General features: G+C 43.3%; 1 protein-coding gene across 1 annotated transcript; it reads left to right on the top strand.

Annotated features, from left to right (window-relative positions):
- The first annotated feature begins 17713 nt into the window (after positions 1-17713).
- Positions 17714-23782, top strand: DBX1 (developing brain homeobox 1). The gene is made up of 4 exons (XM_021001894.1): positions 17714-18083; positions 18858-18959; positions 21028-21230; positions 23393-23782. Exons 1-4 carry the CDS (start codon positions 17714-17716, stop codon positions 23780-23782), a joined length of 1065 nt encoding a protein of 354 aa, XP_020857553.1.
- Positions 23783-24265: the final 483 nt, after the last annotated feature.

The following is a 24265-nucleotide window of genomic DNA, read 5'->3' as shown; positions in this document are numbered from 1 at the left end:
GTATATCTAATGCTTTCCAGAAGGTGACTAAGGTTCATTGATTCGCTAGACCTAGGAGAATTCAAGAACTGTATGAAGGCATGTATTTCCCACTATTCTCACGTTTTCATTTCCTTCTGGAAAAAAAAGAAAGAAAGATCCTGCCTTGTGTTTCACAGACAGGACAGAGAAAGGCACGCCAAACTGTAAAATCTGTGGACTACCAAAGAAACTGCTGCAGCCTCGGTGTGGGCCTCTCTATGCTACGACTGGGGCAATGCAAGGACAGACTCAAACACGAAAGCTACCTTCCAGGACTTTAGGGAGTTGGGACTAAAGCACACGTCAAAGCTGGAGAGCAGATTCAGACATGGCTGGATTGGCAGTTTCAGCCAGTAAGATGGGGAGAGGACTTATGACCTGAACTCCTACAATATTTTTGCCCCAGTAGATTCAAGGCCCTGGAACTCTGCAAAAAGGCACCACACTACTAACTCTTGTCCCTACATTCTTTCAACACCTGGGGAACATAGAAAGAGGTTGGGAGGCAGTTTTAAGCACTGGAAAATGGAGGAGGGGGTATAATCTGGCTGGATACTCCACAGAGTCTTAGTTCTCAACAAGTGTCTTCATCTTTTTCTTTACAATATAAAAATGTGTACACAGATACTGTGGGGCTGCTTGTGCAAGGACATGAAATACAGAGATCTGGTCAGATTAAAGGTATCTTCCCAGACACTTTGTGGTGGGGAAACCATCTAGACATTTCCATAATTAAGAGCAATTTTCAACTAACAGCCAAGGGCGGGGATGGGGAAAAGAGGGAGGGCAAAGAAGTCTAAGAGTTTTCAGGTAAGTGCCTTTGAAAGCCTAAGCTCATTGACTACATTCTGCACACTGCTGTTGGCCCAAGGTTATGACACCTGGTGGATAGTGTGTGTGTGTGTGTGTGTGTGTGTGTGTGTGTGTATGTATGTGTGCATGTGTATATGTATTTATGTGTGTATGTGCATATGTATATGTGTGTGTATTGCATATTTATGTATATACGTGTATATCTGTGTATATATATACATATACCTGTATATGTGCAGGTATATATGTATTTATGTACGTATGTGTGTATTTATGTATATGTGTGTTTATATACACATGCATGTGTGTACACATACATACATACATACATACATACATACATACATACATACACTACATTTCCTATCTGATTAATTAATTGACAGCCTGCTTCTCTGGGGATTGCAGAAAGCCAAAGAGGCTGGTGAAAATGAATATAGCTTTGACTCAACCATGAAATATACACTTACTACCTGACTTGTCACATTCAAAATGGCATTTGCATTTTCTATTTGGTGAATGCTAATCATGTTGTCTGTTTACTCTGGGTTTATGAGCTATGAAGATAAGCTGTAAAAGAAGTTTGCTGATGAATTACTTCCATATGATTTTATTTGCCTCCTGAAAGACTGTCCAGTGAAAATGATCACAAACCAATGAATCCTAAACTGGTTACTGCCTGGTAGAAGTGAGAACATCCCATTCCTCTGCGCTCATCACTTCCCTTCCCTTCTCAGTATGCCAGTGCCCTTAAAGTGTTGGACTTAAGATAAATAAATATTTAACAAACTTGAAATTATTACTTTGCCCAACACTAGTACCTCATTCGCAATTCCTATTATTTTTCCAAATTTTACTCAAGTTCTGGAGGAATTGAGGGATGAGAGCTATTGTGTTAAAGAAAGAGGTGATCTTTCTATTCCCCCAACCGTGGTTAAAAAGATGGAGGTGATTAGCCAAAAAATAAAATAATAATTAAAATATAATGGAAAGCACCAGATTATGAGTAAGAATTCTTGGCATATGCAGCAATACAACTCAAATCTGAAATGTAGTTGAACTGACTAAATTATGGAAATACAACATATATTTTATATACAGGAGCTCACAAAAACTCAACAAGTTTATCATTCAATTAAAGAGCAAATTATTAAATAAATGGCTCCTTCCTGGTCCATTCTTTTTCAATACTTCCAAGATATTAAATTTCACTGGTGTGAGTGATTCCTCCATCAAAGCAAATCAATGGAGATGATCTTCACAAGTTGCTGTGACCAAAAAAATTTATCACTTGATGGACAACTTTTTGGCTATATGCCTCTCTAAACTTAAGGAGGCTGGTTCTCATATAATAAGCCTATTCCCTGAGTTTTCATCTATACAGCATCTTAGCACCTGTTAGAAATAACCCTGTAGGGAAATATCTTTGAAATCCAGGGTCACCTGTGCAGCATAATAAAGAAGAAAGGGCCCTGGATATATTCAGAGGACCTATATACAAATTCAAACTCTGCCACTAACTACCTGAAATAAGGGTAGGTGAAAAGTATTTGGATAAAGATCAGTGGATAGAGAAACAGAAGTATTTTATCACTGAAATACACTACAGACCACCTAGGCAGAAAGGAAATAGATGAGATGAAATGTATGGAAAACAGGTCACACTGAGAAATGATACAGCTGTCACAAGAACAGCAATTATCCACACACCCGCTGATACTCTCTGTACCAAAGCTTCTTGATTTGCTTTAATGAAAATTCCACCCTTCAGAAGGGCAGACTTTTGATACGTTAGTTCAGTTACATTTCAGGTTTGCTTGCATTGTATATGCTGGTTCCAGCCAAAAGAAATTCTATTCTGGATCTGATTCTTCCCAATGAGAAGGAACTGATTGCTGAGTAGAGGGGAGGGGAATTAGAGTGGATTAGAAGACGACAGAAAGCCTAGAGGGAAATAATTACTCCCCTCCTAGAATTTTTAACAGATGAAAGTCAATCTAGGTATAGTTTAATAAGCACCCAAGATTTTTAGAAAGTAAATTTTAAAAGGTTCTGAAGAAAAACTAAAATTCTCCAGGAGAAGTAAACATAGCTTTCAGAAATGCTTAAGAATGAAATTTTAAAGACACAAAGGAAAAGTATGAGAATGAGTAATGAGAAGGGAAAACTAGGATTTTGGTTAAGAAACCAAGGTGAAAACACAAGGAATTCACTCATGAGTTGGATTTTAAAAGAAATGTACAAATGATCAAATGATGGAAACAAGGACAGGTAACAGAGCATGAAGATAAGGAAACGGCATGATCTTCTAAACACAGTTGTCACAAGTACTTAAAGCTCAGAAGGAGCTGTAGCTGATGAGGGAAGCCAAGGGCAACAAAGGGGAGTTTTTAAAAATATAATGGGGAAAACGAGGCTCAGAGAAGGAACAGGACCTTTGCTCTTGGATGGGTAAGACAATAACTGATGACAGAGAGACAGAGACAGATAATTAGAGAGAGGGAGAGAGAGAATTTGAGAGAGGGAGAGAGAAAGAGAAATAGAGAGAATTAGAGAGAGGAAAAGAGAGAGAAAGAAGGGAGGGAAGAAAGAGAGAGAGAGTGTATTGCTGCTCAATTGTTATTTTGCTCCTATTTTGTCTACCAGGCAGAATGATCTTTGCACTGGAAATCACAGAACCAAAATGACTAAGGCTAACTGGGTACTGACACCCCAAATTAGTTAGGAGATAGCAAGAGCACCTAATTGCCCTTGACAAATTCAAATCATCTGGTCCAGATGAACTTCCTCCTGAGATACTGAAAAAACTCACAGATGTGATTACTGAGCTACTGTCAGTGACATCTGGAATACTATGGAAAGGGGCAGCTAGGTAGCGCAGTGGATAGAGTACGGGGCCTGGAGTCAGGAGGACCTAAGTTCAAGCGTGGCCTCAGACCAGGCCTTTTGACACTTATTAGCTGTGTGACCCTGGGCAAGTCACTTAACCCTAAATGCCTCACCAAACAAACAAACAAAAAGATACCGTGGAAAGCAGGAAAGGAATGTAGTTTGTTCAAGGAAATACCATGAAATCGGGCTAGACAGCAAAACAATTCAATTATTTCCTGGAAATAGGAACTAAGCGGCTACAATTCAAAGGCTGTTCTAAATAACTGGAACTGAAATATTCAGTCCATTCAATTACCAAGATACATGAGTGCAACATTTTCCTTTTCTGAGCCATCCTAAGACTTGGGGATAAGAATGTTTTTTATATTTTTAAAAAATATATAATAAAATGTTATTTAAAATTCTGGAAAATAAAAACATTCTTAGCTCTCATGTGGCACAAAACCAGGCATTTGGACTTGACCCGTAAGAGGTAGTGTGCTGATCCCTAGTCTATTTGGCCACGCCCTGTTAAGTCAAAATAATGACTCCCCTGAAAGTGGTCACATTTTTACAATTAGAACTGCCTATTGCTATTGATCTGGAGCCGACTATTTTACATAATTACATAATCATGTAACTATAACATTGAATAGTGCAAATTCAATTAGATGTGGCCAGTTGAGGGGATTCACTTATTTGCACTAATTGGGACTAGTTAGTCACTACTACTTAGTGGCACACTGGCTAGAGTAGAGTGCTGGACTTCGAGTCAGAAGAGACCTGAGTTCAAGATCCAGCCTTATTGACATTATCAATAAGCCTTTATCAAGTGCTCCCTGTGTGCTATGCTAAGATACTATCTGTGACCCTGAGCAAGATACTTCATCTCTGCCAGCCTCAGTTTCCTCATCTGTAAAACGGGGATAACAGCATCTACTTCATAGTGGTATGAAGACTGAATGAGAAAACATGTGCACAACAGTTTCCAAACCTTAAAACACTATGTAAATTCTAGCTATATTGTTATTATTACTGTTACTTATTATCGTTATTATTAACAGCTATATATATATGTGCAGCACTCATGCCACACGTTACTCCAACCTTCCACAGGATTGTCTGCAGTGCTGCCTTACCATGACCCAGAGGGGTGGGGATTGAGATGGTGCAGCACAGGCTTCACCTATCATGCACTCATGCAGGGGCTTTTTTTGAACCCAAGTAAAAACTTGAGTTCCAGTTCTTTCTACTAAATTTTACTTTATTAGTCAAGTCAAGAAGTACGTACTAAGGGGCTGTACTAAGCAATGAGGATTCAAAGAAAGGTAAGAACAGTCCCTGACCTCGAGGAGCTTACAGTCTACTAGGAGGAGACACCAATTAAATATGTACAAAAATATATACAGAATAAATCGGAAGTGTTGTCAGAGAAAAGCCACTAGCATTAAGGCAGACTAGGAAAGGGTTCTTGGGGAAAGCAGGATATCAACTGAGATTTGAAGGACACTACTGAAGCCAGCAAGATTCAACCCTGCATTTAGCTTAGCAAATTCTTTCTGGACAGTCACAACTATATCATACATCTCTTCTGTATGCATCTTAATGTCCAATATAGCTAAGTCTTACCCATTATAGAATGTAGCTGATATTTTTTAATTCAAGTGTACTTTTCAATTCCACTTCTTTCAACTAAATTTTACCTTACTAGGTTCATCCCATCCCTTTAGCCTGGCAAATTATCTCTAGAGAAATGTAAGTTTATTATACTTTTCTAATGCAGGCAGCTTAGTGTCCAGTATAGTATGGTCAGGAGAGGTGCTCAATAAATCCTAAGCAAATCCTAAAATAACTTAACAAATGGAATGAACTGAAATAATTTTCTGAACCTGAAAGTGAGCCTAAATTTTGTATTAAATGGTAAAGACTTTTTTCCAAATATACCCTGTAAATCAGGTGATACCTTAAAGGAGCCTGCATACTTTCTAAAATTACTGGAATATTCTCCAACTGAACCCGAATCAGGTTGATACTTCATTCCCTTTAAATGCTCAGCCTCTCATTGAACCAGACACAGCCAGCCACCTGAAGAGAAGGGAGCCGAAGTTCAAAAGATAGCAAAGAAGTAGCTTTTCTCCCCCCATGAAGAGTTTAAACTATTTGTGTGACAAGACTCTGCCCCTAATGCTACCTAGCACCATCTCTGCCCAGAAAACAGTTTCCGGAGCCCCAAGGAGATGCTTTTGCTCCTCTGACTTCTCACACACTCTTCTTTCAAATGAATTTAAAGCTTTTTTTGGTCCAAATCCCTGGAAGGGAAAAAAAAAAGTAACCACTCTGCAGTTTTTCTACTATTATGCAAATAGATTAATCAGCCACTGCTCCAGGGAGAATTAATTTATATTTGAATCAAATGAGGCCCGGATGCTTTCGAAGTGAAGCCCCTGGCCAAAGCTTCAGCTAGGTAGCAACCTCATATTATTCATTTGACGAAATGGGAACTGACATAAATACCATGGCTCCCTTTCAATCCGATTACCCCGTTACCTCACATCAATGCTACCCCAGCCATCAGACTCTGGCGTTGTTCCTTTCAGAAACCACTGACAACTTCTCCTTGATAAACAAACACCCACGCTGCCACCTCATACCCCCACTCTTAACCCATCATCCCTGCTCAATGGGCCCTATTCGACAAGGTATTTTATTTTGTTTGTCAGAATCAAGGAATAAAAAACACAGTTCGAAATATGGCCTAGCCCAAGCAGCTCATTCAAAGCTGGCCTTTCAGCATGAGTCAGGGAGAGTCCCTGAAAACAACACCCTCAAAGTGTCTCCTCTTTAATGGACATTATCCCCTCAAGACCCCACCCTCCCCCCACTCTACAACGCGTACACACACAAAACCCCACAGCCAAATCTGCGCAGGTTTTGCGCAGCTAAGTCTGACCTGAAATTCAGACAAACTGAACCTACATTTTCAACTGCGTCCTTGCACTAAACACATATTGACAACCACTAAATTCTTTCCCATTGCTCTGCAAACGAACTTTTTTCTTTAAAGGTCCCACCCTCCCCTTTAAAACTGAAGACATTTAAAAAGATTGGCTTAACAATCCACCAGGTGGGGGGAAGGCCTTTCTAAGCAGGCAGCTCAGCTTCAGGAACTCCTTACCTTGATAATTAGATTAGCAGGGAAAAAGCAAACAGCTACCAAGCAAAACCAAACCCATATAATTTATTGTACTAAATTGACAACAAAATATCTTGAAGGATGGCTACAAAATCTGCATTTGGGAGTCCTTTGCATGCTGGAGATGTAAATGAAAGAGGAAGAAAACAAAGCTACCTTTATTAGGGGGGAGCCTCGAATAATAAATATTGTAGTATTTAGTCCATTTCAGAGGGACTGGTCAGAAGTTCTATGAAAGCTTGAGCTGGGGCTGTCAACATGGTTATGAGTTTCGTTGTTAATATTTATTCAAACATTTTACTCATGTATAGCCTCTGAAATAACAGAGAATGTAGTCACCCACTTCCCCCCACCCCTTCCCACTCCTTGCTCATAAGCACCTCAGATTCCAGGATCTCCTCTCTGAATTAATTCTCTCTCTTCTGTTTCTCAACCTCATAGAATTCTTCACTTCCTTCAAAACACAGCTCAAGCATCCCCTTTTATGTGAAACCTGTACTGACACCCCCCCCCCAACTGACTGCTAGTACCTTCCCTAACCACCTTGTATGTATTTTATACTAATTCTACATATATTTATTCTATACAAACTTAGGTAGTGAGTGAGTGGCCAAGAAGGAGGCCAGTCTCTTCAAATATGCACAGCATTCTCTGCCTCATGAAATCCCTAATGTGGACATTAGAGCATGCAAAAGTATTTTATGTCTGTTTTCTGTGTACTTATTATGTGGCAAAGAAGAGCATTTCATTCACTTTTGCTGTTGTTCAGTTGTGTTCAACTCTTTATGACCCCATTCAGGGTTTTCTTGGCAGAGATACTGAAGTGGTTTGCCATTTCCTTCTCCAGCTCTTTTTACAGATGAGGAAACTGAAGCAAACAGGGTTACGTGACTTGCCCAGAGTCACACAGCTAGTAAGTGTTTGAGGCCAGGTAGGAACTGCAGAGCCAGAATTGAATGTGCCTATAATAAAGATTAACTGTCAAACTCTTCTCTATTTCCTGGCTACATTCAAGTGAGGAGGACAAAATTCTATATGCCCCTAGGTGGGGGAGCCCATCTCCAACTTGGGTCTCCATGTGGCTTCCTAAATTGATTATGTCCCTGTTGTGTCTGTTCTTTTCTGTACTTGGATAAAGGACTATTTGAGACAAAACAACCTTGTGAGATTTGAAAGATCAGAGGGCCAAATGTCCAGTAGCAGGAATCTACACCAGTTTGTTGTCAGCTAAGCCTAGCAAGCCAGTATAGTCCTGTGCAGCAGTCTACAAGAGCCCTGCAGCAAGACTATGTGAGTTATACTGCATCTGGAAGTAACTTTGGTAAGCAAATACTTTGTAGGAAACACTTGAATTTTGAAATCACTCTCCTCAGTGATGGAGGTAACAAAAGGGAGAGAGACTGCTCCAGTTTGAGGTGGGAGAAAGAAGGCGGAGATATTTGTGTGTGTGTGTGTGTGTGTGTGTGTGTGTGTATTTTTGTTCTTACTATGTCTTCTCAGAAAATATCTCTTTGTAAAAGTTAATTGACCTTATTTAGTAAAATGCTATTGAGGTGTCATATCACTAATACTAATAAATATTAACTATAGCTGGTGACTAATATTAGAGAGAACACGGAAATGTGAGCTCAAGCTAATGACCCCCTAATTCCTACGTTTCCCTTCCAACCCCAAGGAGGAGATAGTGAGCTTTGCTATCTTGGGGCCCAACTCATCCATGAGATTAGGAGCTGGAATAAGGACCCCTAGAGCAGAAATGTCAAACACATAGCCTGCCACACTCCCCAGTGCTGCTTGAACCAGATTAAAATGTAAGTGGAAAATATTTAACAAAATAAGTGAAAATACAATAGAATATAATGTTAATAAGTGGTTTTCTAAGTCGATATGTGGTCCACAGGGATTCTTATATACAATTTAGCGGCTGCCATTTCTTCTTGGGTTCAACATCTCTGCTCTGGAATCTATAAGGACTACACTTACATGTGTACAATTTGTCTCTACCAATAGATTGTAAGATCCTTGAGAGCAGAAATGTGTCATTAGTTGAATTTGTATCTGGAGTGTCTAGCACGGCATCTGAAGGTGCTTAATAAATACTTGTTAAGCTCTTGGTGGGGCAAGCATCTCAATATTTGTTCTTGGCTTTCCCACCTTCCCCTTGGCCCCTTCCTCAAGGACTTACCAGTTGCTATAACATATATCTGTTGGCTACTTTGGAATCTTATGACATTGATACAGAACCTGAGGACCAGAGACCAGGCAAACATGAACTGAAACCTGGCCTAAAGACTTCCTCTTTCCTTTAGTTGTTACTGTCTTCTTCTTCTTCTCAAATTGCCATCTATCATGCTATTTCCTCAGATAGAATAAAATCTCCTTGAGGGCAGACAATGTTTCATTTTTGTCTGTGTTTCCACCATCTAATAAAAGTTCATAGGTTGACTGTATTGTTTATATGCTGTATCCTTCTTAAAGGCAGGGATATATAGATATAGATATAGATATAGATATAGATATAGATATAGATATAGATATAGATATAGATATAGATATAGATATAGATATAGATATAGATATAGATATAGATATATAGATATATTTTTGTGAACCCTAGAGCTTAGCAAGTGCCTTCTACACAGTATCTCCCTGACAAGTTCATGTTCTACAAAACAGTTTCTAGAGTAGCAGCTCCCCAGAGATTATGCACTGCCCACCTTGCCTTTAGGGGCAGATAGCTCTTTCCAGTGACCTTCCAACCAAAATTCTGTAGTGGTCATCTCATTAAAATTTGTATCTCTACACATTCCTCACTGCTAAGGACTTAAACAGAGGAAGAACAATAAAAATTATGAAGAACATGAATTATCCTAATTTCCACTTCCATTCCAAAATTAATGTTAGCTTATTTAAGTATCAATTAAACTTTGATTACAGGTGTTAACATGTGAGTTTTAGTATATATTCTCCTGGGAAAAGCTAAATGTGCTCATGTTTGCTAATGGCCAATAATCAAAGCCTGAGCTAATAAGTTTATTAATCAATCAAATATATACAAACCACATGCAATGGGCCTACCATAGCACTAAGTGCTATGAGGGGTGCTAAGGAAAATTGAAACTCTTCTAAGAGCATACAGCATAGCCAGGCAGATAAGACATCTAAACACATGAACTAATTAGAAAGCAAGAAAGCATACAAGCAATTGAATGGGAAAGGGAACAGTGCGTACCCAAAATCCCGACAGAGAAGTTATGAGAAGAAAATAAGCATTTATATAGTACCTACTATGTGCTAAGTGCTATGCTAAGAACTTTTAACAAATATTACCTCATTGATCCTTACAACAACCCTCCAAAGTAGGTGCAATTATTATTATCCTCATTTACCATTGCGGAAATTGAGGCAGAGTTTAAGTGACTTACCCAAGGTTACACAGACAGTGAGTGTCTGAGGGTGCATTTTAATTCAAGTATTCCTGACACTAGGACCAGTGTTCTATCCCCTATGCCACCAGCTGCCTCTAGAGTGAGCTCAAAGGTGACTAGAGTCTATAAATTCATATAATCACAGATTCTGTTCTGACTGGGCAGGACCTCAGAAATGAACTGTTTTTAACTAATTCATTTTCTAAGCAAGTCAGAAAAGGCTTCACAGAATGGTAAGACGAGCTAGTCTATGAAGGAGTCATAAGACCTTGGAAAGGTAGGAGAGAGGCAGGAAATCCTAATGTTTGTTTGAACTGAAAAAAAGGGGTAATGCATTAACATGCTCATTGTTCTTCCATTCTGTAGGCACAGCTCGAATATTCTTTAGGTATATATGTTCTGTGATTACAGTTTTTATTACTTTGCCATAAAATAACTAATTGTACCAATATAACTATAACTATCATTAAATCAGATACTGAATTCCCTTAAAATCCCCCCTCCCCTCTTGTCATTCCAGTGCTACAAGAGTGACAGTTGGGTGTGGGTGGGGGATGCCTAAATTTTTAACAACCTTCAAATATCCTTCTTTAGCTTTTCTCTCTTTGAATGCTGTCTCCCAACCCAAACCCCCAAATGGTATGTTCCAATCAGGCCTATCCTCCCTGGTAATGCTACTGTCCAAACTTTCCTCTTGTTCCGCTCAAAGCTATGCCTGTTATCAACTAGGTGTTAGGAGAAAAGTAATGTGTAAATTATTCTGTCTAGATATAAATGGTTGATAGCTCCTTAAAAAGAGAAGAGGAAGTACATGAGCCTCTCTAAAGGGTACTGCTAATTAATCCAAGTGAATCTCTAATTGGGACTATGTACAGTAAAAAGTAAATTTGGAGGCAGAAGAGCTGGCTTCAGATGCTGGTTCATTTATTTGGCCTGGATAACTTTGGGCAAATTGTTTCAACTCTTTAGGCTTGTTTTCTCATTTGTATGATGAGACTAAATAGTCTCTGAGATCCCTTAGGAAACTATTAACCAAACATTTTATTATTTTTCTTATTGGTCTTCCATTTTGGACCAGGGATAGGATTAAGTCCAACACAAGGATGGAGAATGTGAACATCCAAGTTTGAGAAAGGAAATGGTCTAAGTAGTTGATACACTATAATGTTAATATAGAACTCTGCTGAACTATAAACAAAATTGTTGTCACCAATGGTTCTATATGTGTTCAAAAGCCTTCCAAGTAGGGGAAATGAGATTCTTGCCCACCCCTCCCCATACCAGTTTGTGAAGTACACTTCACCAGACATGAATTTCCCCTCCCAGGAGCCCCAGCCCCTCAAGATTCAAAAATGAACTCTGCAAAGAGGCATCTGGTCCCAATCAATGAATCATTAGGGACTGGGAAAAAGAAAAATTGTAAAGCCTCCAGCCTATCAGCGCATCTCCTGCCTTTCCCCACACAAAAGTAGGACATTTACTATAAGGAAAGGTTCCTTCTTTCCAACTCGGTTGTCAACCGACCTTACCTTCTTCTATATTCACCTTTTGAGTACCGAAGAGTCTAGGACAGAAAATCAATAGTTCCAGCTAGGGGGTGAAGGGACCGAAAAAAAAAACACAACAGAAAGATGGTTTTCTGAGTAGGACCAAAGCTGGCAACCTTTCCGAAAGGCTTGGGGTGAATGGAGAGAACATGAAATTTCTCACTTGAGGCCTGATCGCTTTCGCCCAGGTGGACTGCGCGTTCAGGGGTGTCTCTATTCACCTCCCACTTTCATCGCAGGACCTCAGACATAACTAATCTAAGTTCCACAACTTTGTTCTTGGCCGAAAAGCTGGTCATGCTTCGGGGAAGGGAGATGACTTGGGAAAGTAAAATTTGAGCCCTTCCTTTCCCAAATCCTTGTCCCCTATCCTGGGGCCCCCATGCATCCCCAAACTAGAGGGAGGGAACTGCCATTTGTAACTGTAAAAGTGGATGTCGCCCTGATGTGGGGCTAGAGAAGTAGAGACGACTGGCAGTGAGGGACTGGAGAACCTGCTGCTCACCTCAGAGGGCCCCCTGGGTGATCACTCTAGGTGACGTCGGGCTGAAATTCCTTCTAAGAAGCCTAGCGGGTTGGAAGGGTCGAAAGAAAACTGCAGGGGTGCGAAGTGGATCGAAAGAGCACGCCAATTTTCATGGTTTTAGTAAACACGACCCAAATATGAGTTAAAAAGGAATCTTTCACCAGAAAAAGAACCCGAAGGCGGTCGGGTAGTAGCTTCTCTCCCATGGGAACAAGCAAAGAAGAACCAAGGAGGAAAAGAAAAGGGGAGGGAGAGAATCGGAGAGAGACTTCAAGGGTTTGAAAAGAAACAAATCCTTAACCAAAGGCAAGATTCACCTCCAGTAACTGCCTCACCTACCCTGCGGAGCCAAAGAACTCACCAACTTCCCCGTTCCCAACCCCCAATTAATTTTAATTACATAGGACGTGATGACATCATCTGTTCTCAGTTTCCCTTGCGCCCCCCCATTCCCTCTCGCCGGCCCCGTCCCCTCCCCCCTTACCTCCCCCACTCCCAGTTCCCCAGGGGGGCGCCGTCGGGGCAGTGAGGCTGAAAGCAGGAGCAAACGTAAACTCTTCTTCGCTCTCGGGCGCCAAGCGTACCCTGCGCACTCTCACCGAGATCCTCTTTCTTCGAGTCTAAATAAAAACCCACACACGCACGCACACACACACAAAAAACACAACACACAGTTAACCACCTGTCAGGGCTGAGGATACAATAAGGCTGTCCCCAAAAGAGCTTTTCATGCATGCGTAATATATTTGTTCAGCTATTCACTTAATGAAGCTGATAGATGTGATGCAAAACAATGCTCAAGTTAATCTATTTAGTAAAATGTTTTGAGACTTTCAAGCTATGTTAAGGAGGGTAGTGTTCGGGGACATTCTCATTTAAATGCGCCCATCTCCCCTCTTAGGCTGCACAAGGGGGTTCGAGCAACCTATGTGAATATAATTTCTTATAAATGTGTCTTTAATGGGTTTAATTCACCCTTGCCAGCTGTTTTGGGAGCTATTTTGTAAGAGCAAAACAAACGTTTCAGGCTTGGAAAGCTAGTTAAAATTAGTTTCGGTCAACGAGGCCAAGCTATATTTCCTGCAAACCATCTGCTTGATTGGCACAATAGAAGGATTTTCAAGGGAAAAAAAGGGGGGGGGGAGAAGGTTCCAGGACTAGGGGTGGGGGAAGAATCCAGAAGGAGCCTCGGCCGGCCAATGGGTACTTACTCACGGCCTATTCGGAAGGTGAACGCCCTGAGGTGTCTTAATATAGCGGCTCTCTGCGCAGCCCCGGCTTCTAGTCAGGTCGCAGAGCGGCAGGCACCAGGGAGAAAGTTCGCGGAGGCCAGAGCGAAGCCACAGCTCCCGGGCGTGCGCCTGTCTGCCTCCCTCCTTGCCCTGCCTGGCACATGCCGCGGCACGCACACGCTGGGCGCACGGAAGCGGAGCAACCACGGCCTTGGCCTAGCCCTGGCTTGGCCTGGCCAGAGAGGGGCTGGCTTGGGCTGGGCTGGGGCCAGGAGGCCGTGCTTCCCGCCAAAGTTCTAAGTGCTCGCTTTCCCTCCTAAACTGCTGGTGAGCAAAGGGAAAAAAGCTGACGGGCTCTTGCGCCCTGGCAAGGAGCGGGGTGGGTCTGGTTCTACTTTCTACTAGCTTTGCTTTCATCCCCTAGAGAGTGGCGCCCCCGGGGACCCAGGAATGCCCTAGGCCGTGGCCTTCCAGCAGCTGCAACGGGCCGGAGCGAGGCCCTGCCATAAACCGCGCCCCGCTCGGCCCAAAGAGGATGAGAGAGGGCAGGAAAGGGGCGACTTCTGCCGGCACTCCTCAAGGAGCCCGGACGTGTGGGGCCTTTTGGGGACCTCCGCGGAGGAGGGGCTCCTAGTGGAAGAGCTAGAACAGGTAGCCTGAGGTGACCCGTCTGGCCTCCAAAACTTCTGTGCCAGATTTCCAACTGATCTACCCGGCTAAGGGTGGGGCTGGGGTGGAGAGCGCAGGCGGCCCTAGTTTCTCATTCAGCAGTTCTCGGAGCTTGTTTTGGGAAGCTTACACCCTAAGCAGACCAGAAGCCTAGAACTCACCCGTTCACCTACGCAGGCAGGCCCCTATCCAGATTCTGTACTCCCAAGATTTTTGTCCCTACTATCCCCCCCAACATATATACATATATATATATACATATATATATATATATATATATATATATATATATATATATATATATATGTATATGTATATAAAGAAACGACTGCCCTAGGACAAAGAATTCGAGTGACTTCTCCGAAATAAATGTGAAGATAACGACATTAAAACGAGTGGCAGGAAGCACAAAACCCTACGGGCACAGGTCAAATGCCATTAGTCACAGGTCTTAGCTGCAGACGCCGGGACTTGCGGCCCTATAAACGATCGCTGACTTTGAAAAGAAATGTGCAAGGGGATCACTTAAAGTAAGATCCTTTCGTCTGATTTCTTGGTTCCTTATGATCTTTCTCCTTTTTACAGCCATCAAGCCCTCTCCCAACCCCCAACCTTTTTTTCTCCTGCTGCTTAAAGAATTCTTCATGAAGCTAAGTAACCAGGTCCACGTGGATCGCAGCATGGGTTTGACCCAACCTTCCAAAAAATGTCAGTCCCTCCTTTTAAAAGCAGAGAAATTACCAGCAGTTGGTCTATAATGAGGCAAAATGCTCCCCGTGTACGAGGAAAGAATGGAGTAAAATTATCTAAATGGGAAGGAAGATGACGTTAAGGGGAGGGAGGTGTTGAGGAACCTCAAAACTCCAGAAACTGCCCAAAAAGAATGCTATCGCACGCCTCACTTTATTGCCCTCCACCCCACATCCCCAGAGGGATCACATTTGGAGAGAATTCTGGGTCCTGTCCCGAGTGTCCTCAAATTTCACTCTCTGTATAGTTTCCGTGGTCTCTGCCCTTCTTTAAAGGGCTGAAGTTTGGACTTCTGAAAAGTAGTATCTCATAGCAAAAGCTTTCAAGACGGCCCCGGGTATTGCCAGCTCTAAATTTTCAAACAGAAAACGAGAATTCGATGGCCTCCATGCAAAAACCAGAGAGGAGGTCTTCCTCAGATGAGATCTGATTGCCCACTGAGTTCCTGGGAAATTTAGTTGGGAAAGCCTAATCCGGAGCCCCGTTTCAAGCGCAAGTGTTTCAAAGTGATTTCTCTTTATTCCTCCTGCTGCAGGTCCTCCTAAGTTTCTTAGAATGTTGTCCCTGGTATTACCGCAAAGCGCCAGAAGTAGGAAACTCTCGAATTTCTTAAACAGATATTGCTCCTCACCTCATTGAACCCAACCCCTAAGTGTGCCTTGGATTGCATTTATTCGTGCAATTAGTTCTTATAGACAAACATCCAACAAAATATAAATCTAAAAAAAAAAATAGCCACCTTCTCTCCTTACTTTTCTTCTTCGCCCTCCGGCCTCCAGCCCTGGGCTGATTCCAGTTACCAAACAGCGCACAATATCACTTTTCATCATGAATTCTGGTCCTCAGAATCCTGCACTAAATAACTTTTTAATTTGATTCCAGAGAGAGCTTAAGCAGGCTCTCTTCCTTGCCTAATGTGATATAAATCGCAGATGCACTTTTATTGAATGGTTAAAGCAGCGACATGGAGATAATCAACACAAAACGCCCCGAACAAAACCATCGAGAGAAATAAAGCTGGTTAATAAGATTTTTGAGAAAGCTTTGTGTTAAAAAGTAAAAAGGGAAAACAGCTGAAGGTGACAGTTAGTTCATGGTTAATAGGATAAGAGCCCTACGGCGGAGGCTGCACACTTCTCTTGGTTTACGTTGAGCCTCACTAAAGAACTGAATGGGACATTTAACACATCTGTTATATCCTCTAACAGGGAAATCAGGTGAAATAAACTTCAACAACTCCTATCGCTAAGCTACCGGAGAGCAAAAGCGTTGGCGCTGGGGAGAATTCCATTTTCCGACAAAAACAGGATGAGAATGGCCAGACTCACTTAGACTAAGTTAGGAAAGGCTGTTGTATTCTTGCTCTGGCCCTCGCCCCGCCTTGCGCCTTTTTGTGAAGTTGGAGCCTATTACATGCATTACTGAAACTCAGAGAACAAATATACATATATGGATGATATAGGAGAAAAGCATAATCAAGACACTTGTAAACAGCGGGAAAGGGCCTGTCCACCAAAAAGAAAGAAAAAGAAGCATGCATTTGAACGCAAAACGGACAGGGCCACTTTTATATCAGGAAAGAGAACGAATCCTTGCAGATTCCGCCACAACTGATTTTGGAAATGGGTATTTTTGTCGGAAGGGAATCAAGTCCCACTGTTCTAGAATCTTCGAAGTGCACTATTCTGCTTTTCAAAGTTTAGGCTGCACTGCCCTTCGTCCCAAGAACCTCCAGCTAAGCTTGGAATGCTTTGCAAATTTGCTAGTTTGAGAATGTCACACGTTGTATACAGCATTGTGGGTAAATGAGCTAGATTTATCAAAGTTCGTCCTCCGTCCAACATCCATAATAGCCTACCTCCCTATCCCCAAAATATGCATTTAAAGGTTTTCTGTAGGGGTAGCATTTTCGACCTATAATACCCTACACACATTGATTGCCCTCCCTGTTTCATTTCTAGTTTATGCTTCTGCTGGGATGAGAGGAGGACTGTGAAAAAGTTTACTTTAGCATTTCTTAATTTGTATTTTTATAGCTCCCCCCCAACCTGCAGATGAGTCTATATGAATATTTATTTATATTCTAAACTCAGCAGGAGGGAGCAGCAAATAAATTTAGTGTTTTCTTTAAATAATTCCTTTTCTATGAGGCAAAAATAATGTCATTGGAAACTTTTAAATAGGCATTTAATTAGCCTGTGTTGCTTCTGAACAAAAACCCTGCTGGGATCCTTTGGAACACTGTATTCCAAAGAGGCGGTCAATATGCAAAATTGATGACTACACGTTCTTTGTTACCAGGCCATTGTGCATCGCTTGCTTATGAAGTCTAATCCAATCATAAATTGCACCCCTGCACCAATCAGAGCGACCAAACCCCTCGATGAATGAAGCTCAAGTGGAGAACTTTGTTGAACCTCATTGTTCGAGCTGTCACTTTTGAAAGAGCTTTAGTGGATTGACCACTATAAAAGCCAACATCTAGCAGGAAGGGCCACGTAGACCTCTTGTCACCCTCGCCAGCTGGATCTTCCCTCAAGAAGTTTGCAAAGGAGGAGAGGAGAAGTGAGGGTGGGAGGGGCAGTGAAGAAATCTCCTCCGGTTGAGCACGTTGAATACGATTATTTCCTTTTTAAAAAGAAAAGAAAGAAAAGGCTACTGAGATGATGTTCTCTAGCCTCATCGCTCCTCCAGCAGTGTACCCCAATCTCCTGAGACCCACTCCTACGCTAACGCTGCCTCAGTCTTTGCAGTCTGCCTTCTCTGGCCACTCCAGCTTCTTGGTGGAAGATCTGATCAGAATCAGTAGGCCGGGGAGTTATCTGCCCCGGAGCGCACCCCAGCCCAGCCTGTCCCCTCCAACTTCAGGAGCCACCTCTGCCATGACTGACACAGTGCCCTCAGACCTAGTCAGCTCCTCCGCCTCCAGCAGCCGGCGAGGGTGCTCCCCGCAGACTTCTGCCTCTCAGGCAAACGAAGCCACTTTCCTCAAGTTCGGGGTGAACGCCATCCTGTCCTCGTCTCCTAGAACGGGTAAGTGACCAACAAGCCCAAGAATGAAGGACGCATTCGAGGTCCTGACTCCGTAGAAAGGTGGAGGATGTGGGGAGTCTTGAATGATTCCTCCTGCTGATTTAGTGCTTGAGTCCTCATTCAAAGACAAGCTTTGCTTCCTCTCCTCGTCCACGTCAGTTTCGCTACCAGTTTTCACTACTGGGCTATTTCAAGAGCCGGGAGGCACCAAGAAACCTTAAAGGACCTGAGCGGAGCCTCACCCTATACAAACCGGGATCTCTCCTTATATTTCACAAGATCTTGAGCAAAAGTAATGCTGCCAGAGCCCCGCCGACATTTTCTTTCTTCCATTGTCTTTTCTCAGGGTCTGGCGAGATGGTCCTCTTTCCCATGCTTTTGCGCAAGTGATGATTTTTAAAATACAAGATGATAAAAATTGATGTACTACGTGATATAATCCCTCCCCTCCTTACTCCAATCCTGTTTCCCTCCCTTCAGCCCATACGCAACCCTTCGGGGAGGGGAGGGGAAGGAGCGATGACAAACACGAATAAATTCAGAAAGCAGTTTGATTTAATTTGTCTATGTCTTGGGGGTGGGGTGGGGTGGAATTGCAGGATCCACGACATATTTAATCACGTCATGCCTTTTTTTTTGCTCTTAACGAATAAACTTGATTATTAAATATTCTCTCTCCTCCCCTCCCCCTCCCTCAATTTCCTCTTTCTCTTCCTCTCACCCTCCCTCTTCCTCTCTTTCCTTCCTTCTCTCCCTTTCCTTTTTTTCTACCAGATACTTCCCCTGCCTTGCTCCAGAGTGTGCCTCCTAAGAGTTTCTCCTTTCCCTATTTCGAAGGATCATTCCAGCCTTTTATCAGATCATCTTATTTCCCAGGTAAGTTTCAAACTTTTCTTGATGAAAATTAACTGGATTCTCTTACGCCAGCCATCTCGTTCTTTTCATATCCCTAAGTAATATTTCTCCGTCCATTCCTAGAGGTTATGCTCTGGTTCAGAGGTTGGAGGGAGTACAACATTCAAGAATCAGTCGCGCCAATTTGATGCCCTATTTAGCACAAGCAGTGACTGCTTGACATTTTGCTCCAGTTCCCTGCTCTACAAATTAGCAGGAATTGTCATGGTCCAAATTTGAGGCGGTTCCCTTCTCACTGAGAAGCTGTTGGCATCTCTTCACGGCCGCCGTTTTCCCACAGAGTCAGTGCACTTTGCCATGATTCCCAACAAAGGTTTCAGCACCGAGACCAATTGGTCAGCTCCCTCTGGGCAGCCACACACAGACCCGGCACTCACTCTACCATGCTGGTGATAGACACTTACCAGCCATGGGCTAATTTCCCATTAAGGGTCATTCAGTGTTTCAGTATTTTCACAAGACCACATGGAGTGCTCCGTTGTGTGGGGTGTTTGGTGTAGTCAGGAGGATGTGGGGAGAGATCCCCCAACCCCCCCATTCTGCTTTTTTCCAGTATTCCTTCCTATTTACAATCCCCACCCCACCCCAAAGAAAATAATATAAAAAGAACATGGAAGATACAGAATAAGAAGCAAGTAGATGGGGAAACTCGAGGTAAAGCTCTCCTCCAGAGGGAGGTGCCGCCGCACCTTGAGCACAGAAGCTGCTAGTGCACACAGGTCTGGACTCAGAGTAAAACGTGAAAATGGAGACTAGCTTTTCAGTGGGAAATGGCGACTAGCTTTTCAGTGGGAAATGGCTAGCTATGGGGGAGGGCAAGGACGCAACACGGATCTCTCGATCTCCTAATACGACCAAAAAGAACAAGCGATTAATTTTTAAAAGGGGGTGGGGGAATTTAACACTCCCCCCAAAAACTTTCATTCATGCTGGAGATAATGGAATCTGCTCCCTTTCTGCCCCATCTCAAAGCCTTAACAATAACAACTTGAGGTTTATAAATAGCTTTTCATGTCCATTTAATGAAAATGATTCGGGGAAGAGAAGCCCCTGCCATCAGTATTCTCCCAATGGTCTTGGCATGCAGTTGTGTTTAGTTTGAAAGTGTAAATCTCTTTTGTTCCAATAATATATGGCTTTAGCTGCTTGTCCTCAGCCTTTTTCTGTTAGTTCATTACTACACAATTACCATTCACGCTTCATTAGAATCTCTGTCTCTCCTCGGGAGGGTTTTTTTTTTAAAGGAGAAACTCTCTCCTTTTTATCATGCCAATACCCATTGGGAACCGGTCGATGTGCTAATGAGCTGCCACTTTTCATGTATTTGGACAGAATTCTTTCAGTTTTGTAAAGGAGGAGGGAGGAAAGATTAATATTTTAAAAGATGAATACAGATTGATTAAAAAAAACCCCTACATCCCCAGAGAATTCCCCCCCCCCATTCGTGAAGGCACCTAATTTTCATCTGAAGAATGCAGAAGCCAAGGAGCTGATAAAAGCTTCGGAAAATCCAGGGGTTCAGGGCTAAGGGAAAAGGCGGTTTTATTTCACCTCTGTCTTAGCTAATGCCCTCAGCCTTTTTTCTTCCTTTCTTTGAAATTCAAAACAAAACAGGCTACTATTGAAACTATTTTATACGTTTCAGTTGTCGTATCTAATCCTGGTTATTACGGTTGAAAAGCAAAGTTATTTGGGCGGAAAGCGCTTTTCACCATTGCAGGTTTATAGGTGGTGCTGGGCCTATTCACTTGGGATATATGTCTCGAGGGAAAGAAAAGAAGAGGGGGGAGAGAGAGAGAAAAAGAGAGAAATGGGGGTAGAAAAGGGAGTAAAAAGAAGGGGGTAGAAAAAGACACGAGGACTGAAACAGATGAAGGGAGGAATTGAGGAAGAGTGAATTGTAAGCAGAGCTGGGGGAGGGGACGGGAAAGAGGGAGAGAAAAGGCTAGCTGGTGTCCAGGAAGCGCCTCGCTAGTGGTGATCCTGCTCCCTAGCTCACTTGCCACTTTCCTTCCCTCACTCCTGGTAGCATCGTCTTCAGTAGTGCCCATCCCTGGCACTTTCTCCTGGCCTCTGGCAGCGAGGGGCAAACCGAGGCGGGGAATGCTTCGCCGGGCAGTATTCTCTGATGTGCAGCGGAAAGCCCTGGAGAAGATGTTCCAGAAGCAAAAGTACATCAGCAAACCTGACCGGAAGAAGCTGGCGGCCAAGCTGGGCCTGAAGGACTCTCAGGTGAGGAGGAGGGGTTCTTTATTCCCTTCTCTGGTCTCCTTCTTTCATAGGGTCAGAAATCCAAAGCTGGGAGAGACCTTTGAAATCATTTAATCCAATCTCCTCATTTTACCGATCAGTAAACTCAGATCAAGGAGATTTAAGTGAATTAATTACTCAGGGTCATACAGGTAGTAATAGCCCAAAGTAGAATATGAACCCAGGTCGGTGCTTTTCCTTGAGACATAGTGATGCAGTGGAAACAGCTCTGAGTTTGAAGTCAAAGGATCTGGGTTCGAATCTCAGCCTTGCCAAATACTTATCTCTGTGACTTCAGAGGTTATTTCACATTCTTGAGCCTTGGTTTCCTCAACTGTAAAATAAAGGCATTGAAATCTGGTCATTAGACTGTCCTAGGTTTCTTCTGCCCCTAACCCTTTGACTGCATGATTTGTTACTGTTGTTCAGTCTCTCCAGTTCCATATGACTTTATCCATGGGGTTTTCTTGGCAAAAATGATGCCATGATTACTATGATCCCATTGATTACCCTTCCTATAGTTCAGGGCCCCACACCCAAACCAGAGCAATTCTTACTTTAATCAGCAGGACACCTGGAGCTGAGTGATTGCAGGTACCCAGCACTTTGAAGAGCCCATCTTACCCTGGAGATGCACCAAGAAACTAAACCTAGGGGGTCTTTCAGGGTCACTGGTAAAACCCTGATTGGGAATATTTACACTTAGGTGAAAAAGAAAGGGGAAGAGAATGACGTTCTCATATGGAGGTAGTGAGATCCAGGGTAGAAGTCTCACTACCAGCAATGCTTTTGGAGAGGGTGGGTCAGCAAGGAGATGAAGTTGAGGTGGCGGTAGCTTTCCCAGCTCTTTCCAGTGCTTGTTTTGGCTCTGTTTGCTGGTTCTTGCCACCAGGAGCAGCAGGAACCCCAACTCCTTTCTCCATCCAATGGAAAAAAGACCTAGAAACAAGTAATGGAAGTGGAGAGTTAGTGGTAAATCTGGCTTACTGGCTAGCAGTATTAGAGCAGACTATCAAAGTATTAGAGAAACCCATGACATGGAGATGGAGTGAGATTCTCTACAAGCCTAAGGTCTATTTGAAAGTTGTAGTCCTGTGTGTTTCACTAACTAGCTTACTAACTAACTTACTAACTAGAGCACTGGCCCTGGAGTCAGGAGGACTTGAGTTTAAATCCAGCCTCAGACACATGGTACTTACTAGCTGTGTGACTCTGGGTGAGTTAGTTAACCTCAATTGCCTCATTCAAAAAAAAAAACCAACAACAAAAAACTCTAGGGGGCAGCTAGATGGCCCAGTGGATAGAACACCAGCCCTGGAGACAGGAGGACCTGAGCTCAAATCTGAACTCAGACACTTATTAGTTGTGTGACTCTGGGTAAATCACTTAATCCCAATTGCCCAAAACAAACAAACAAACAAAAACCCCTTAGACCAGTGACAGAGCTGGACCTGTTTTTCTTCTCTACAATGAGTGCTGGATTAGATAATCCTCAAGGTTCTTTCCAACTCAAAATAAAGATCCATAGCTTCTTTATTCTTCCTTTCCTCTCCCTTGAATTCTAATCTTTTCCCCTCTCCTTGAGATTAGGAATGTGTGTGGGGTGGAGGTGGTGGGAATTGGTGATTGAAGGCGGAGGGGGGGAAGAAAGCAGGGGAAAATAGTCAAGGTCCTCCTGCCCTCTTCATGTCCCCTCTCCCAGCTTCTCTCCCCACTGCCCTGCTTCAGGTTTCAGGTCCTCTCTTTTCTCTGTACCTTCCCCCTCTCCTTTCCAGCTGTCCTTCTGTCCCCTCTCTCTAGCCTCCCTCTCTCTCTCTCTCTCTCTCTCTCTCTCTCTCTCTCTCTCTCTCTCTCTCTCTCTCTCTCTCTCCCCCTCCCTCCCTCCCTCCTTCTCTGCCACCCTTCTCTCACCCCACTTTCCAGCTCCTCTCTCTCTCCCTCCTTCCTTCTCTTTTTCAGCTCTTTCTCCATGCTCCCTCTCTTTCTCTCTCCCTCCCCCCTTTCCCAGCTTGTCTCTCTTCCTATGCCCCTTTCCCTTTTCCCCCCCTCTGGAGAGCTTTCTCGGATGACCTTCCCGGAGGACTTCTACCTCTCCTAGAAGCACAACCTAACTAACCCTCCTTCTTCATGTTCTCTTCCCACAGGTGAAAATCTGGTTTCAGAACCGTCGGATGAAGTGGCGGAACTCTAAAGAGAGGGAGCTCCTGTCTAACGGAGGCTGTCGCGAACAGACTTTACCCACCAAGCTCAACCCCCACCCGGACCTCAGTGACGTGGGCAAGAAATGCCCTGGAGACGACGACGAGGAAGAAGACGAAGAGGACGAGAACTCAGCCCTGGGGCCGGCCAGTCCTCGCCATTCGCTGGCCTTCCACCGCTCCTCACAGCACCTCCACTTCCGAGACAGGCTAGCAGCCCAGCCGCCTCCTTCCCCATCCCACTCTAGCAGCCCCAGTAAACCATCGGACTTCTCAGACTCGGAAGACGAAGAGGAGGAGGGCGAGGGGGAAGAGGAAGAGATCACGGTTTCTTAGAAGGCCCTAGCCAAAGAGGGGACGATATTGACAAATAGACGGGGTTTCTTAAAGTGATATCACATCCCGAGGTGGGAGTCCCTCCCCTTCGAGGCCGCTGTACCACCTCCAAGTAGCCTGCCTCCCCCCACAAGTATCAGCCAGGAGTTTTCCCTATTTTACTAGTCTCTTCCCACAGAAAGAAAGCCTGCCATTCAATCCTCCTTTCCGCAGAAGATAGGCAGATCTATTTTCTCTTAGGAGACTTTTCTCTTAGGAGACTCTCTCCTCCCTACTACTTTCTCAACCTCAAACAATAACACAAGCTTAATTAAATTCTGGGCCCACAAGCAGAGTTGGAAAGACCTCTATAATTCATTGTTAATTGCAAAACATATTCATCTCTATGGGCTGGGGAGTGGAGCCTGAAGAGGAGAGGGGCTCTTCCAGTGTATCTCTGAGATTTCGGAAGCAGATTGGGATGTAGTTACTTACACCTATTGT

The sequence above is a fragment of the Phascolarctos cinereus genome, unplaced genomic scaffold (assembly GCF_003287225.1).
Source record: "Phascolarctos cinereus isolate Bilbo 61053 unplaced genomic scaffold, phaCin_HiC Scaffold_9;HRSCAF=440, whole genome shotgun sequence".
Classification (NCBI taxonomy): domain Eukaryota; kingdom Metazoa; phylum Chordata; class Mammalia; order Diprotodontia; family Phascolarctidae; genus Phascolarctos; species Phascolarctos cinereus.
This window is presented reverse-complemented; position numbering and strand designations above follow the sequence as displayed.

Excerpts from the sequence above, each read along its gene's own strand:
- DBX1 (XM_021001894.1), top strand. The coding sequence starts at position 17,714 with ATGATGTTCTCTAGCCTCATCGCTCCTCCAGCAGTGTACCCCAATCTC. Across the intron at positions 18,960-21,027 it reads CAGATCATCTTATTTCCCAG|CATCGTCTTCAGTAGTGCCC; the intron begins GTAAGTTTCAAA and ends CACTCCTGGTAG. Across the intron at positions 21,231-23,392 it reads TGGGCCTGAAGGACTCTCAG|GTGAAAATCTGGTTTCAGAA; the intron begins GTGAGGAGGAGG and ends CTCTTCCCACAG.